Below are 17,408 nucleotides of genomic sequence, written 5' to 3'. Positions count from 1 at the left end.
GCTCCTCCCCAGACCCTTACAATGAGTTTGTTTTTCTCAATCCATGGAACCCATCTTTATGGAAGAAGATGTCCCTTGTGCTTTACAAAGAGTTTTGATGTAGTCATGTCTTGAGCTTTATTGTTCACAGGGATTTAGTTTCCAGAAAAAATGATGCCAAATTGTGCTGTGCTTAAATATGCCTAAAATAAACTACTCGGGGTCAGGATCCCGAAGTTTGAATCAACACCAGCTACTGCGTTGTGCTGAACCAAACTACCTACCTTCCAAGACATAACAAAACAAAAATGTACAAGAGGCTAAAGAGGTGGCTCAGTAGTTAAGAATGCTGACGATTCTTACAGAGGACTCAGGTTCACTTTCTAAGCACTCAGGATGGTAGCTGACAACTGTTTTCACTGCAGTTCTAGGGGATCTGACACTCTCTTTTGGCCTCCATAAACACCAGGCGGACTATGGTACACAGACATACAAGCAGGCAAAACACTCATACTCATAAAATAAAAATTAAATAATAAGAAAAAAACCTTGTGCAAAAAGAGAACAGAGAAATAAAGGTTTTTGCTCTCATAAGCCTTAGGATCAAGTCTGGGGCGGGGAACAGAAAAGCAATAATAAAGTGTCAGAATTAATGACGGGCAGTGGTGGTGCACGCCTTTAATCCCAGCACTCAAGAGGTAGAGGCAGGTGGCTCTCTGTGAGTTCGAGGCCAGCCTGGTCTACAGAGCAAGTTTAACCAGGGCAACCAGGGCCACACAGAGAAACCCTGTCTTGAAAAACAAAAAAAAGAATTATCCTGTAGTGCCCAGTATTAGGAAGATGGAGTCAGGAGAGTTATCATGAAGCCCAGTCTGGGTTATGGAGCAAAACCCAGTCTCAAAACACCACCACCACCACCATCAAAACCATAAAAATATAACATGACAGCTAATACACAGATACCTGATCCAGAGCAAGGACGAGTGACAAGTCAGAGTGACCCTGCGGACTTTTGGTACCTCAACTTGTGTGACCCTCAACATTTGGTGGTCAGATATTCCTCTGAGAGACCTACAGAACCAATCCATTCAATTCCTGTGATGCACCCCCATTTTAGAGATTGGTAAACTGAGACAGAGTTTCTTTTTGCTGTTCTACCTCACATCTAAACCTTGTCTCAATTCTACAAATTATGTATTTCAGATTAGTACCTTCCTCTGAATTGCCCAGTAAAATGACATGAAATTCTTGTTATTTTTATTCATGGTGTCAAGGACTGACCTGCAGTTTGTACTACTGTTTAAGATAGGGTCTCTTTATGTAGACCTGGATGAACTGGAACTTCCTGTGTAGACCAGGCTGGCCTCGAGCTCACAAAGACCCTCCTGCTCACAAAGACCCTCCTGCCTCTACTGTCTGAGTTCTGGGAGTTAAGTTGTATGCCAATATGCCTGGCACAATAATTTTTTTTTAAAAGATAAGTCCTTGGGCTGGAGAGATGGCTCAGTGGTTAAGAGATTGCCTGTTCTTCCAAAGGTCCTGAGTTCAATTCCCAGCAACCACATGGTGGCTCACAACCATCTGTAATGAGGTCTGGTGCCCTCTTCTGGCCTGCAGACATACACACAGACAGAATATTGTATACATAATAAATAAATAAATAAATATTAAAAAAAAGATAAGTCCTTGCTAGCTGGGCGGTGGTGGCGCATGCCTTTAATCCCAGCACTGGGGAGGCAGAGGCAGGTGAAGCTCTGTGAGTTCGAGGCCAGCCTGGTCTACAAGAGCTAGTTCCAGGCCAGGCTCCAAAGCTACAGAGAAACCCTGTCTCAAAAAACGAAACAAAACAAAAAGATAAGGCCTTGCTATGCAGCCCAGGATGGCCTTAAACTTTCTATGTGGTCTTGAACTACTTGATGCTACTGCCCCCTCCTCCAAGATCCTGGATTACAGGCACTTCCCTTGGCTTCAGAGTTCCTTTTGGTTTTTTTGTTTGTTGTTTTGTTTTTTCCTTTGAGACATGCCATCCCTATGTAGCTCAGGCTGGCCTCCAATCTATGATTCTTCTTCAGGCTCCTCACTACTGCGATTAAAAGCATAGCTGCCATCCTGGTTAAGAGTTGAAACTTTTTGCTTGTTTTAATCATATTTTTTTATTTGGGTTGTGTGTGTGTGTGTGTGTGTGTGTGTGTGTGTGTGTGTGTGTGTGTGTGAAGTCAGAGGACAACTTTCCTCTCTCCTTCCATAGTGGGTTCTGGGCACTGAACTCGGGCTCATGCATGTCTACCTGCTGTAAAAATCTTAACCGAGGCATCTGACTTTGACATCCCTTGCTCAGCTTGTTTGCACCCTGAGACAAGCCACCACCATCCTTTTTGTACCTTGGCTTTGGCATTCACAAGTAGAGGATCAGGCCAGAGTCACTAATTCCAACTGTGAACTTGGCCTGGCTGGAAGACCTCTCTTCTAATGTGATGTCGGGGTCTGGTGCTAGACCAGACCATAAATTATTTCTCTTCCAGACCCCAACATAAACTATCTCCGTCTGGACCGGCGTGGAGGAGACAGGATTAAAGACACAACTCACATGGTTTCATCTGGAGGGAGATTCTTTGGCAGAGATCCCTCATAAAATCCTGAGTTCACATCCTGAAGAAATTCCTCCATTTATTCTCCAGTCTTAATACCATAACTTAGGGGAAATACATTAGCATTCTGTCTCCTAGGTAACCAGGTGACTGGCTTCCAGTCACATCCACAACTACCTGTCTGCTGTGTGTGTTAGCTGTCTGTAGGTTTGAATCAACATCTCTATAAGGCATCCTCCGAATTACAAAGGAAGGAGCAAAACATCCTGACCTTTTGTTAGGTTAGCGACAGCCTGCCTGGCAGGGATACCTGACCACCTCAGGTGGGGACTATGGCTTTAGAGGCTGGCTGCCACATCATATAAAAATATGGGCCTACAGTGTGGAAGCAGGGCAGTTTCTTCCCAAGATTTCAAAATTGGCACTGGCTTCCTGGGAACTTTGCTGGGCAGAAGAATTTTGCAAGCCACATCATTCATGCCTTCAGCAGATCTGACAGGCCCACAGGAGAAAGCCTGAAATAGAATTGGCTGCCCTTAACCTTCCAGTGGCTCAAGGGAGCAGTCTGTCCAGCTCTGAATAACCCATTCTACCTAGAATATTCTGGGAATTTCCTTCCGTGGCAGAGTACAGAGGGTGGGTAGGTGGGGTGGTGGTTCACTGAGCCCTCAGGCTCAATTCATCCTCCGAGCAGAGGCAAGATTTGCACTATTCAGCTTTAAGGAATGAATACAGAAAGGGTGTGAAGATACTTAAAGGCACAAAGGGCCTTAAATCTCTTCTGTGGCTGGGTGGTGGTGGCGGCGCACGCCTTTAATTCCTGCACTTGAGAGGCAGAGGCAGGGGAATCTGTGAATTTGAGGCCAGCCTGGTCTAAAGAGTGAGTTCTAGGACAACCAGAGCTACACAGAAAAACCTAACGACTCGAACCCCCAACCCCACCAAAAAACAAAACAAAACAAAAAAACTCCGTGGTTTGAACAAGAGGGCAGGGACTTAGAATACAGCGGCAGAGAGTTAGAGTCAGAGTTAGTTCAAGGTCATCCAGGGTTCATGAGATACTGTCTTATTATATAAACACACACACACACACCACACACACACCCATGCATACATATACACCACACACACACGTGTACATATACACACACCCATGCACATATACACACACACCACACACACAGCACACCCATGTACACATATACACATACCACACATATATATGCGCATACGTGCATGCGCGCGCGCGTACACACACACACACATCTGTAGGGATTTAGATTAGACATAAAGAACGTTCTGGGGGGCTGGAGAGATGGCTCAGTGGTTAAGAGCATTGCCTGCTCTTCCAAAGGTCCTGAGTTCAATTCCCGGCAACCACATGGTGGCTCACAACCATCTGTAATGAGGTGTGGTGCCCTCTTCTGGCCTGCAGGCACACACACACACAGAATATTGTATACATAATAAGTAAATAAATAAATATTAAAAAAAAAAGAACGTTCTGATAGCCGTCAGAGGCACTGAATCAGATTACACAGGTCAGAGGAGCAAGCCGCGTCACCTGTTGAAACCAGCGGTTGCTCAATAGAATTACAATGAAGTCTCACGTGTAGGCTCAAACTTTTTAGCAGCTTGCATCACGGATACACCTCAGAGATAAAGCACATACTCACTGTTTGTGGGACCCTGGGCTCTGTCTTTGACAACAACAACAACAACAAAATAGGCTGGCAGGGCATGCTGGTGCATGTCCATAATCTGCAAATGCAGGAGGCAGAGACAGGAGGATCAGCACAAGTTCAAGGTGAGTATGGTATAGAAAATAAGTGCTAGGCTATCCAGGGCTACATGGGGACATGGTCAGACCTTCAACCAGCCCAAATACATAAATAAATAGATAAAATAAAGGTGCCATGTGAAAAAAGCAAAATGGAACAGATTTATGTTATTTTGTTGAATTAAACAGACCCAAAATATTATTCATATCCAGCTATGTAATTGACAGGGAAATAACTGATATCTCACAGTGCTTTCTATATTGTTTTTCCAATGCAAGGTGGGTATTAAAGCAGACCTCACTTCAGGTGAGCTGGATTTTAAATATCCAATAGCCATAAGGCAGAGTACAAGTCTAGAATCACCAATAGCCTACAGTGGTTTCATTACACACACACACACACACACACACACACACACACACACACAGAGAGAGAGAGAGAGAGAGAGACAGACAGACAGACAGACAGACTCCGGGCCATGTGTGTACTGGTTTTTTTTTTATACTTTAAATGAAACTTATTTATTTTTATTTTATGCACATTGGTATTTTGCCTTAGGTGTTAGGCCCTCTGGAACTGGATTTAAAGACAGTTGTGAGCTGCTACATGGGTGCTGGGAATTGAACTCAGGTCCTCTGGAAGAACAACCAGTATTCTTAGCCACTGCACCATCTCTCCAGCCTCTGGTGTGTACTGGTTTTAATAGAAATGGTGCACACAGGCTCAGATATTTGAATATTTAGTCCCCAGGGAGTGGCACTATTTGAAAGGATTAGAAGGATTAGGAGGTGTGGTCTTTTTGGAGGAAGTGTGTCACTGCAGGTAGGCTTTGAGGTTTCAAAAGCCCATGCTAGGGCCAGTCTCTTTCTGCCTGCAAATTAGAATGTAGCTCTCAGCTACGGCTCCACCGCCTGCCTGCATGCTGCCATGCTCCCCACAACTCTAACTGACTAAAGCTCTGGCACTTATACAAGCCCACAATTAAATGTTTTCTCTTAAAATAGTTGTTGTAGCCATAGCATATCTTCACAGCAATGAAGCAATGGCTAAGAGGGTCTGTGAGGGTGTTTCCAGAGAGGGCTAACTGAGGAAGGAAGAGCCCTGGAACACACAGAGAGAGGAAGGAGCCTGCCAAGCAGCAGCCATTTTCTCTCTGCTCCCTGACTGTAGAAGCAATGTGACCACCTGCCTCCCACTCCTGTAACAGTGCTCTCCAGGGCAGGATGGCCCATCTTCTCAACCTTAAGCAAAACAAATCCTCCCATTTGTAAGCAGCTCTGTCAGATATCATAGGACAAGGAGGAAGAAAGTAACGAATGCTCACATCTGCATACATAGTCTGTAATAATTACTTACACCAAATCTGGTGCTAGCCAAAGACACAAAACTTTATGGAAGTCCTTCAACCTGAGAGCTCTGAGGTTGGAAAGCCAAGAAAACTTTACCTTTTGGTGTCTTGCTTGGCCATCACCATCACCCCAAACACAAAGCCAACTGCTCTATAGTAAGCTTAGAAGGCTTCTAAGAGTTCTGTTCTCGGTGACACAGGATGGGTGGTGTCCTTCAGGTCTGTCAGAGTCAGAGGGAAGAGTAAACTGAAATTAGAAGCCCCCACCTCTATGACTATTCTCTCTCTGTGTGTTTGTTTTGGTTTTCATTTTTTGAGACAGGATTTCTCTGTATAGCCCTAGCTGTCCTGAAACTAGCTCTGTATATCAGGCTGGCCTCGAACTCACAGAGATCTGCCTCCTGTGCCTGGTTATTCATACCTATTATTTATTTATTTATTTATTTATTTATTTATTTATTATTTTGGTTTTTCGAGACAGGGTTTCTCTGTGGTTTTGGAGCCTGTCCTGGAACTATATGCTTAATTTTTTAAGCCCTTTATTTTCCTCTTACTTAGAGCAACCTACCGGACATTATACATTTAGTTACTTGTTGCCTGGCTAGCTTCATGACTTGAACACTGTAGATACTCTGTGGATACTAGCTCCTAAGTGTGAGGGAACAGCATTCAGAGGAGAACCTGGCCCCTCCATTTTTCTCTCAAGACTTCTGAATTTATATCCCTTGCCTTTGATATTTTCATGAACCGTAAAATGAAACAAGTGAGAGACATAACATATCTCTCAAGTGTCTTGGGAGGGAAACTCCCCCTTCATCCCCATCCCTTTAGAGTGCTACAGAAGGGGCCAGAGAGTTGGCTCCACTGGTTAAGAGCACTTGTTGCCTTGCGGTAGACCGGGGTTCAATTCCCAGGACCCACGTAATGGTTCACAACCATCTGATCCAGGGGATCCAAAGCTCTCTTCTGACTTCTGAGGCACCAGGCACACACATGATACACATGCATGCATGTAGGCAGGCAAATATACATGTAAAATAAATCAGAAGAAGAAGAAAGAGGAGGAGGATGAGGAAGAGGAAAGGGAGGAGAAGGAGGAAAGCAAAGTAGCAGGATGTGGGACTGGAGAGATGACTCAGAGGTTAAAAGCAATAGCTGCTCTTCCAGAGGTCCTGAGTTCAATTCCCAGGAACCAGAGAGACAAGAATCCTACAGAGGGCAGCTGAAAATGTCTTTCTGTTTTTCACTGGAGATTAATTCCTCCTTAGAAGTGACTGTTAAAATTGTATTAGCTTATTTTATGAATATGGATGTTTGGTCTGCATGTATATCTGTGAGACCCGTGCATTCCTGGTGCCCGAGGAAGCCAGAGGAGAGTGTCGGATCCCTGAGACTGGAGTTACAGGCACTCGTGGGCTGCCATGTGGGTGCTGGCAATTGAGCCTGGTCCTCTACAAGAGCAGCTGTGCTGTTAGCTGCTAAGCCATCTCTCCAGCACTAGAAATGATTTTCTATTGTTTGTTGGTAAGCTCATTGCCCAAGCTGACCCTGACATCTGGGCTTGAGCAATCCTCTGTCTCAGCCCCCTGGGTATTTGCGGGTTTTGTAACAGCTTTTGTGTTGTTGTTTTACAGTACAGATCGAACAGGGCCTGAAAACATTCTACCATTGCTAGCCCTCTTTTCACTTACACGCAAATGTGCATTTGTCTTTATGTGTGGAAATGTACGTGCGGGTACAGGTGCCCTGGAGTCCAGAAGAGGGAGTCATCTCCTGGAACTGGAGTTGCAGGGAGTTTTGAGCCATCTGACTGGGCTGCTGGGAACCACACTGCAAGAGCAATATGCATGGTTCGTGCTCTTAACCAATGAGCTAGCTCTCTAGTCCCACTCCAACACCTTTTTATTATTATTTTTATTTAAGTTAATTTGATTTCATTTTTATTCCTATTTATTTGTGTGTGCCGTGTATGAGTACAAGCTGGGGTCACAGATGTCTGTGAGCCACCGGAAATCAGGGCGGGGAGCACTCTCAAGCCCTGAGCCGTCTCTCCAAGCCTTTCTTTTTATTTTTGAGATATCACTAGACTGAAAGGTAGAACTCGCTCTGTAGTCCAGGCAGGCCTCGAAGCTGTGATCCTCCTGTCTCACTCTCCCAAGTGGCTCGGACTCTAGGTCTGTACACCAGGCCTGGATTGGATTCTGTCACTATAACATCGCACAACATGGCAGGGAGGAGACCAAGGCGAGTCACTGGCAAAGACACAGACTAACCCAGTGGAGGGGACATATTAGGTCCAGAACATTCTCCAGCATTCTTCTTCATTGTGTGACTCGAATTTCAGCTTCTAACAAGAAAGATCTCAGAGATTTGTGTCACTAGAGCATTCCTTGTCTCCTTGCCATTTGAGAGAGATGTTGGGGCCACCTGGCAAGGAGAGGCCAAGCAAGAAAGAGGAGGAAGACACTTCCTTACCGTCCCTCTCTGGCCATCACCTCCATCCCCGGCAGCAGAGGACAGCAGGAGGAAGAAAGAGCTGGGTGGCTGACTGTCCAGAAACCTGGAAGGGGTCAGCGGAGCCCAGTCCACAAATACAAAAGGGACAGGGACACGCTTGCCTGCCTCCCCGTGCTTACCAAACACGCGCCCCCACACAGTGGCACTCACTCCCTCGCCGATGACTTGGCACAGTCTCCTGACAGTTTACAACACACGCGCTCACCATCCACCGCCCACTCTGAACAGGACCCCAGAGCTGGATGGTTTGCAGCCTACCAGCTGCAGGCCCTGCCGGCCCTCCCTCTCCTCCAGGGCTGGGTTTTTCCAGCCGGAACCTCGCTCCGCTCCCTCTACAGCAATCTCTGGAAATCGGTGTCTGACGCGCGGCTGCTCCTGCCTATTATTTATTTATTTATTTCTTCTCTTCCCGCTGAGACCCTCCTGTCAGAGGAGACAGAGGAAAGCAGAAGCTGCCGGGAGAGCTGGGAGCAAAGAGAAGGGAGAGAGGGACTCCAGACACCCTTGTCTGCTTATCCTAGAGGACCATGAGCACTGGGCAGGAGGCCAGGAGAGATGAGGGAGACTCCAGGAGAGGCCAGGAAGCCTCGCTTCGGGACCGAGCCCACCTGAGCCAGCAGCGCCGGCTCAAACAGGCCACCCAGTTCTTGCACAAGGACTCGGCTGACTTGCTGCCCCTGGACAGCCTCAAGAGGCTCGGCACCTCCAAGGACCTGGTGAGTCCCCTGGCCCTTTCTCTATTCTCCATATCCTGTCTGGGGCGTGGGGAGGTGACAGACAGGGTAGCGTCTCAGTCCTCTCCTGTTCAGATGAGAGAGATGGTTCCAACAACTTGCAGTCCCTCCAACCCTCCCCAGCTCCTCCATTGGGAATGTTTCTTGGCCTGATGGCACTGAGGGTCCCTGGGCTTATAACTCAGCTTTTACTCTCCCCCCCCCCCCCCTTAGAGTCCCAAGGCTCCTCCTGGGGACAATGGAGAGTTACGTTGTTCAGTAGATGCCTAGAGGACCTGGGAATCCTGTGGAATGGGCATATGAGGACAGCAAGGCACGGAGGTTTCGTCAGCTGAGGGTTATGACTCTCTGCTTTTAGATTCCTTTAAAGCTGCCTATGATTTTGCCTCATTCCTCAGACCTGCCCCACCCCCTTTCCTCCTCTTTCCTAGCATCATAATATTGAGGGTCTTCTGGGCAATCAGGGTTCACATGCTCTGACCTGGACCATCAGTCTCAATGTCTGTGTCCTCCTGTCTTTTCCTTCCGAACCATTGCAGCACTTCTGACCCCAGAGGGAATGGGCTCTGGGGTTACCGGGAAGACTTGAGGGGCTTAGGATCAGCTGCATGCAGTCTTTGTCACCAGAGATATAACGGTTAAGAACACGGGCTTTGGAGCCACCTTGTTCGGGACCAAATTCTGACTGTAAATCAGAAAGTTATGAGTCAGTGCCTTGGTTCCCTCATCTATTATAAAGGGGTAAGGTTGTGAGCATCAGTCTGGTAAGGAGTCACTTGGGCTGCTACATCCTTAGCACGGGGACAGTGCCTGGCTAATAGAAACCCGTGGGAAATGACATCGGGACTCCTCTAGCTTTGATTACATTTAGCGTTTGAGTTGGCATGAATTGTGGAGGGCCCAGAGAATACAGAATTCCATTCTGTGGGAGCCACTTCTCCCTGGGGACAAACTCAGCGCTCTGTTGCTTTGCTTGGCCTGACTTTACCTTTCTGTTCTGCTCCTCACCTGGGTTTTCTCATCCCAGCACCCCCAAAGAACACAGGAGACAGCTAAGAAACAGGGAGGGGAAGAAAGCAGGTTCTTTGGCATCCAGGGGTTTGGGCCTCAGGCTTCTCTGTATATCCCTACCAATGTCTTGTCCAGAAGTTGCCCTGTGGACACTGGCACCTCAGAGTAGCTGCCGAGCCTTTGATGTCAGGGCTCCTCACCTTTCCCTTTTGCCTTAGCACCTGCGCAGATCCATAGTAGGTAGCTCCTGTGACTTCAGGAATGAGGAAGCAACAGTCTGGGAGCCCTGTCTCCCTGCTTGGATAGCTCTGGCACACCCTTTCCAACCCTGAGGAGCATGGAGTCGCAGCAGAGAGAAGGGCATGGGAACTGCTCGGGCTCTGAGCTGGCTGCACGTTCTCAGAGCTAGCAACTCGCTGCCAGGGTCTCATGGGGCCAAGGGTAGAAAAACAATCCCAGGCCCCCAGGGTCAGGTGGAGGAGTGTGTGGAGCCTGGAAGACTACAGCCATTCTCCAGGAAACTTTTTAAAATTTTTTTCAGTCTCACTATGTAGCCCTGCTAGCCTGATTGTGCTATGTATCCCAGGCTGGCTTACAACATTTTTTTTTGAGTTTATAAAAAACAGAATTGTATTTTATTTTTGAGCTAGGTTTCACTATAGAGACCAGGCTGACATGAACTAAGTAGCTGACCGCATCTTTGTGGTGATCCCCCTGCCTCTGTCTCCTGAGTGCTGTGACTGTAGCGGTGTGCTACCACACCAGACTAAAACCAACCATTTTATTTTGTGTCTTTTTCCTTTTCCTTTATTTGTAGTACTGGGTATGGTTTCTTAAGCATGCTAGACACGTTTTCTATGAATGAGCCACCCCAAATCCCCAAGCCAAGGAGGTATTTATATGCTGAACTAGGTCCTGGGACAGAAAGATGAGCAAGATAGATCTAACTTGAAGGCCTTTCCAGGCTGTGGTGGGAGTGAAATCCAAAAATAACATCTGTGGGAATCATGACCAAATGAACTCTGAGAAGAGGGAGGACAGGATAATCCAGAGGCCAGTCCTGCAGATGGAGTCAGAATGAGAAGCAAGGCCGAAATCCTCAATAAAGTGTACAGAGCCATGCACTCAGCCTGACCCATGAGAACTGGGAGGAGGGGTTTCTGCAGAGAGGTGAGCAGGAGCGGAGCCTGGGGTGAAACAGGCTAGCCAGGCAAGAGGAGTGTTGTCACTAGAGCTGGAAAACAGGGTGTGGGTTTGATGGCTTACATCATTAATCTTAGATCTTGGGAGGCAGAGGCTGAGGCAGGTGGAGCTCTGTGAGTTCAAGGCCAGCTTAGTCTATAGAGCTAGTTCCAAAGCAGCCAGGGCTACAGGTAAGATCTCATCATAAAACAAACAAAACAAAGACTCGGGGAGCTGGAAAGATGGCTCAGAGGTTAAGAGCATTGCCTGCTCTTCCAAAGGTCCTGAGTTCAATTCTGAGCAGCCACATAGTGGCTCACAGCCATCTGTAATGAGGTCTGGTGCCCTCTTCTGGCCAGCAGGCATACATACAGACAGAATATTATATACATAATAAATAAATAAATATTAAAAAAAAGACTCAGGGGCTTAGGAGAACAGCTAAGTGGCAGAGCATTTGCCCTGAAGGAGCAAGTTCCTGGGTTTAAACCCTCACGCCAAAAACAAAACAAGAACAAAATTCTTGATTCAGGAGGTCTGAGGCTCTGCATATAGATAGGCTTTAAAATGTCATTAAAGCTGTTGGTTAGGGCTAAGAAGTGGCTCAGAAGTCAAGAGCACTTTTCCAGAGGACATGGGTTTTATTTCTAGCACACACATAGCAGTTCACAATAATCTGTAACTCCAGATCCAGCATATCTGATGCCCTCTTTTGGATTTCATGGGCACAGGCATGCGTATGATACACATTCATTCATATAGGCTAAACACTCGTGCACATAAGATTATATCTATCTAAGCTGGGCGGTGGTGGCGCACACCTTTAATCCCAGCACTTGGGAGGCAGAGGCAGGCGGATCTCTGTGAGTTCGAGACCAGCCTGGTCTACAAGAGCTAGTTCCAGGACAGGCTCCAAAATCACAGAGAAACCCTGTCTCGAAAAACCAAACCAAAAAAAAAAAAAAAGATTATATCTATCTATAGCTACATCTGCATCTATCTATCTATCTATCTATCTATCTATCTATCTATCTATCTATCATCTAATTCTATCCATCTCCCTCCCTCCCCCTATATGTATGTATGTATGTATGTGTGTGTGCATCTTAAAATTCTATATATGTTGACTTCAGGACTGTGAGCAGCAGGGCTTTAGCTAAGTTAGTGTAGAAAGACAAGTCTTGGAAGCAGGTTTTTGGTTTTTTTTTTTTTTTTTTTTTGTGAGTGGACAGAGGTTCCAGTGGCCCAAGAAGATTGTGGGAGTCTGGATACATCAGATATCCCTTCAAAGAAAGGAAGCTGAGCTGGCAGAATACAGGCAGTGATAGGATGGATGAGGATGGCTGGAGATGAGAGGTCAAGAATGATGGTTTATTATTCTTCCCTGAACACTCTGCTTATATCTTAAAAAAAAAATTACATTTGAGTCATTTGAGCCCTGCTGGCCTCAGACTTTCCACATAGGATGACCTTGAACTTCTGATTTTCTTTCCATCATATCCCAAGTGCTGGGATGACCTGTTCTGTCAATACAAGACTTGCACCATATTGGAATTAGTTATGAGCCTCTGTGTAGGTGCTAGAAATCAAACCCAGGTCCTTTAGAAAAGCAGCCAGTGCTCTTCCCTACTGAGCCATCCCTCAGCAACTCTCTTACTGCTCCTCAGGTCTGGGGTAGAGCAAGCATCTTGTGGTTTGCAAGGCATAGAGGTGGGGAAGCACGCAGCCTGGATCCTGGGCTTAGATCTGCTTTCACTATTTTGTGATGGAGCCAGCAGCCACACAGTGTGCTTCAAAGACGCCTGGTGGAGGGAAACCAGAGGCGGCTTCAGGGGGAGTCTCCCCTGGTGCAGGCACAGATCCCCAGCCACGACAGCGGCAGGACCAGTGAGACACAGAGGCCAGCTCTTCTTGTCAACTGCAAGGTAAGAGGCTTCCTGGGGTCCTTTCCCTTGCTTGCTGCGCCTGCTCTCTCTACCTCAGCAGCCAAAAGGAGCAAAGTCATTTTTCTCCTTCTCTGTCCCTGCATCTGCTTCCCTGTCTGGCCTGTCTTCGCTGAATAAGGCCATCCATCAGCAGTACTATGCTCCCATGCTTTTATCGAAGTTTATTTACATATGCGAGTCTCCTTTACTGTATCATACACTTTGGAAATGTGTGCACGAGTACAAAAGGCTCATGTTAAAAAAAAATAAAAAGCCGGGCGGTGGTGGCGCACGCCTTTAATCCCAGCACTCGGGAGGCAGAGGTAGGCGGATCTCTGTGAGTTCGAGACCAGCCTGGTCTACAAGAGCTAGTTCCAGGACAGGCTCCAAAACCACAGAGAAACCCTGTCTTGAAAAACCAAAAAAAAAAAAAAAAAAAAAAATAAAATAAAATAAAATAAAAAAAACCAAAAAAAAAAACCCCAAAAAACAAAAGGCTCATGTTCCAAAGTGCAAAAAAAACTTTTTAAAATTTATGTGTTTGTGATGTCATGTGTGTGTGTGTGTGTGTGTGCGCAGTGGCCAGAGAGGCTGGTGGATCTCTGGAGCTGGAGTTGCAGGGAGTTGTGAGCTGCCCAATCTAGGGATTGAACTCAGGTCCTCTGAAAGAGTGGCACATACTCCTAACTACTGAACCATCTCTGCAGCCCCAAAGCTCCTGCTAGTGGAACATTCTAATAAGTGTCCACTGTCTCTCTGCCCAGAAATCTTACTTCCTAATCTCCAACCATCCCTTGTCCACATTCTTATTTTTTAAGGCCCAACTCAGAAGCTGCCTCCTCATAGAAAGCTTTTCTCTGACCAACAGGAATCAGCTCCCTGTCCTCCCCAAGCTCTGGGGCACTCAATTCATGATCCTTTTATAGACCTTACAATGTGGAGCCATATTTTATCTCTTTGACACTGCTGAGGACGGCACTCACTAAAGTATCTACTAGCCATACATCTTACGTAGTAGATGCTCAATAAATGTTTGGAACAAGAAAACTATTGCCTCATGCGTATATATCCACGTGTTCACCCTGATGCCTGTCAGGATCCCAAGGCAGTGAGCTTGTCTTCTCCTTTCCATTCTTGGTGACCCAAATCTGAGAGTGTGCAGAACTTTGTCTTCTTAGCCTCTTCCTGACCTGCAGCCCTTTGACTAGGAGAAGGTCCCTCAACCTCCCATGGATTCCTCTAAACAAATAAGATTTCCATTCTGGCCCAGATCTTTCTCAACTCAGTGATCTCACCGTGTGGAATCCAGTTCCTTTGATTCCCTTTCGGGAGAGTTTCCCTTTTGGAAACTTGTTCATTCCTTCCACCCATCTTTAAAAGGGAAGGATCAAAGGACCCAGAAAGTCGAGGGTTCAAACCTAATCCCTCCTGGGGGACTCACCAATCCGTCACTCTGATTTCTAGTGCCAGGACCAGATGCTTCGAGTGGCTGTGGACACAGGGATGCAGCACAACCAGATATCTGCTGGATGCCTCAGGCGCCTGGGGTAAGAGTGGTCTAAACCAGCAGACGGCGGCCGCAATCTTTCCCCCACTTTTTGTTTTGTGATACAGGGTCTCACTATATAGCCCAGACCGGCCTCAAATTCAACAACCTTCTGCCTCAGCCTCTTGCGTGTGGGTTTGTGCTGAGACTACAGGCCACACTTGGGCTCAGGATAGGGTTTCTTTTGGGGTGATGCAATATCTTCAAAGGCTCTAGTGAAGATGGTTGCACTGACAGACTACTGAATAGCATTGAATTGCACTTATTATTATTATTTTTGAGACAAGGTCTTACTTACTATGTCTTACCTCCCAAGTGCTGGGATTAAAGGTGTGTGCCATTATGCCTAGCTCTGAATTGCACTTTTATGGAGTGAATTTTGCTGGGCCTGGTGGCTTTTTGTAAGGGGCTGCTTGTTGGTTTTTGGCTGCTCAGCCCCGAAATAGTCACACAGAAACTATATTAGTTAAAACACTGCTTGGCCCATTAGCTCTAGCTTCTTATTGGCTAACCCTTAATTTAACCCATTTCTAGTAATCTGTGTATCGCCATGTGGCTGTAGCTTACCAGCTAAAGTTCTGGTGTCTGTCTTCAGTGGGGCTACAAAGCTTCTCTCTGACTCGGCCTTTTTCCTCCCAGCATTCAGTTTAGTTTTCCCCCCACCCCTTTGTCTAGCTAAGTTGTGCCCTGCTATAGATCCAAAGCAGTTTTCTACATTCATTAATGGTAATCACAGCATACAGAGGGAAATCCCACATGGGTGGCTCAAGCCTGTAACATCTGGGGGTGATGGAGAGCTAGGAACCCAAGGCCAGCCTTGGTTACATAAGCTGTCTGAGTCAGCCCAACCTCTACAAGACTGTTTAAAAAAACAGCCTTCCCCCACCAAGCCAAACAGAACCTACAACCAAGTGTGAACTTGATGACATACAAACTCTATCTTAGTACATATTATGTTTTAAAAGTGTGTGTGTGTGGCGGGGGGGGGGGGGGGGTTGGTCAGGCAGCCCTAGCAGGAAGGGGTTATATCTCCCCTGGCTCAGGGACTGAGAGAGAACATGATCAGAATTGGCTTTTTAACTGTGGGGGGCTGGGATTGGGGACTGTGGTGGCTATAACCCTTGCTTTCTAACCATAGGAAGGTCCCAAAAGCCCCAGGTGGGGACCTGGCACCTGGGCCACCAAGTCAGGTGGAAGAGTTGGAGCTAGAGCTGGGACAGGGGACTGTGGCATGCTCAGCCAAGGTAGTAGGTAAGCCCTCCAGCCTCTCACCTCTTCTGAGCAGGACAGAGGTAGAGGTTTGCAGCCCTTGTCAGCACACAATCCCAAGATGCTCAGATTATTACCCACCCTGCTGTTCTCAATGCTGGGGGTGGACTGGGAAGGAAAGGGATGAGTGCTCAGGGGAGGTCATCAGTGGTCATGAATGCAACCTAATTTTCCAATGGTTCCTGCAGATGTGGACAGCCCTGAATTTTGCCTGGGACTGCAGACTCTACTTTCCCTCAAGGTAAGACACCCATGCTTGGTGACCCCAAAATGCTAGAAGAGGTAGAAGGCTCAGGGCGGAAGCCCAGAGCAGGCTGGTGAGAAAGACAAAGAGGTGTAAAACTTGGAACTTGCTTAATTAGCCCCAAAAGGAAAATCAAGAGAATGGGTTCCCTTCCTGAAGGGGCAGGGCATAGAAGCAAGGGGAGGCAGAAGGAAGGGGAGCATGTGTGAGCTGGCAGGGAGGTGACAACACATTCGGGGTCCCCATGGCAGTGCTGCATTGACCTGGACCGTGGAGTGCTTCGGCTGAAAGCCCCCTTCTCGGAGCTGCCCTTCCTGCCTCTGTACCAAGAGCCTGGCCAGTGACCACTGTCTCAGCCAGTCCCTAGGGCGACACTGTGCCTTAGGGGAAGAGTGGTGTGGAGTGGGACATTACCTGAGCAGGGCATCTTGAGACCACTGCATTAGTCTCTCTTTGTCACCACCCTGACCTTGCAGTTGCCACCCCGTCTCTGCTTCTCCATAGCTGCCTTCTTCATTGCTGTCCCAGGAGTTCCTACTCAGAGTATCTGTGGCTTCCCCACTCTCTTATCCCTTCTGGAGAGCACAGTCAAGTTAGTTACAGAAAAGAACCTACAGCAAGTGGGCTCTAAACTTTTCTCCTGGCTGTGGGGGTCAAAGTTACCTGCTGCCTCCACCTGCCTGAAGCCCACCCCAAGCACTCCTCCACTATCCTTACCCCTAATCTCTTACCTCTATGGCTTATCAATCACAACCAGATTCCTGGCGCCCCTGGCAGCTGGCCCTCTGATCCTGCCCCCACCTGTTTACCACTGGGTGGGAGTGCTAAGCAAGTGGGGCTGTCTGTCTAGGAAGGTACAGTCCCTGAGCTGGGGGCTTTTAGTCATTACCCTTTCTGGGTTGCAGATGTCTGAGTGTCTTTCTGCCTGGGCTGACTCTCAAACCATGGTTAGGGGAATAGAGACAATGATATATCTAACCCAAACTAGGGAGCTGGGTCTCTTACATAGGGACTAAATACTAAGCCTAGGGGAGACCAAAGAGGAGCCGGGACACAGCCTCACTTTCTTCACTTTCAAGAGCAGGCTGGCTTAGCATAAGTGCCAAGGTACCTGGTCTCAATCCTGACTTTCTCATCACATTGCTTCGAGACCTATGCTCCTTCCCCAGTCTGCCTCCTGTTGCTCCTGTAGTGGCAGACCTGGCCCAGGGCAGGCCCTTAGCCTGCTTCTGCATTTGAAATAAATACTGTTTCTCTAAGCCATGTTCTTCTCTGGTCTCTTCC

The 17,408-nt window shown here is 47.3% G+C and overlaps 1 protein-coding gene across 1 annotated transcript; it reads left to right on the top strand.

Annotated features, from left to right (window-relative positions):
- Positions 1–8,316: 8,316 nt before the first annotated feature.
- Nrip2 (nuclear receptor interacting protein 2) lies at positions 8,317–17,383 on the top strand. The gene is made up of 6 exons (XM_075982659.1): positions 8,317–8,929; positions 12,916–13,065; positions 14,530–14,612; positions 15,750–15,862; positions 16,069–16,121; positions 16,376–17,383. The coding sequence occupies exons 1-6, from the start codon at positions 8,741–8,743 to the stop codon at positions 16,466–16,468; spliced, it is 681 nt and encodes a 226-aa protein (XP_075838774.1). The 5' UTR covers positions 8,317–8,740; the 3' UTR covers positions 16,469–17,383.
- Positions 17,384–17,408: the final 25 nt, after the last annotated feature.

Source organism: Microtus pennsylvanicus, chromosome 8 (genome assembly GCF_037038515.1).
Source record: "Microtus pennsylvanicus isolate mMicPen1 chromosome 8, mMicPen1.hap1, whole genome shotgun sequence".
Classification (NCBI taxonomy): domain Eukaryota; kingdom Metazoa; phylum Chordata; class Mammalia; order Rodentia; family Cricetidae; genus Microtus; species Microtus pennsylvanicus.
Note: the sequence above shows the minus strand (reverse complement) of the source record. Positions and strands in the feature narration are given on the sequence as shown.

What these genes read in the sequence shown, in the direction of transcription:
- Nrip2 (XM_075982659.1), top strand. Translation starts at nt 8,741, where the DNA reads ATGAGCACTGGGCAGGAGGCCAGGAGAGATGAGGGAGACTCCAGGAGA. An exon ending in TCGGCACCTCCAAGGACCTG is followed by an intron (nt 8,930 to 12,915) that starts GTGAGTCCCCTG and finishes TGATGGAGCCAG; the next exon opens with CAGCCACACAGTGTGCTTCA. An exon ending in AGACTCTACTTTCCCTCAAG is followed by an intron (nt 16,122 to 16,375) that starts GTAAGACACCCA and finishes TCCCCATGGCAG; the next exon opens with TGCTGCATTGACCTGGACCG.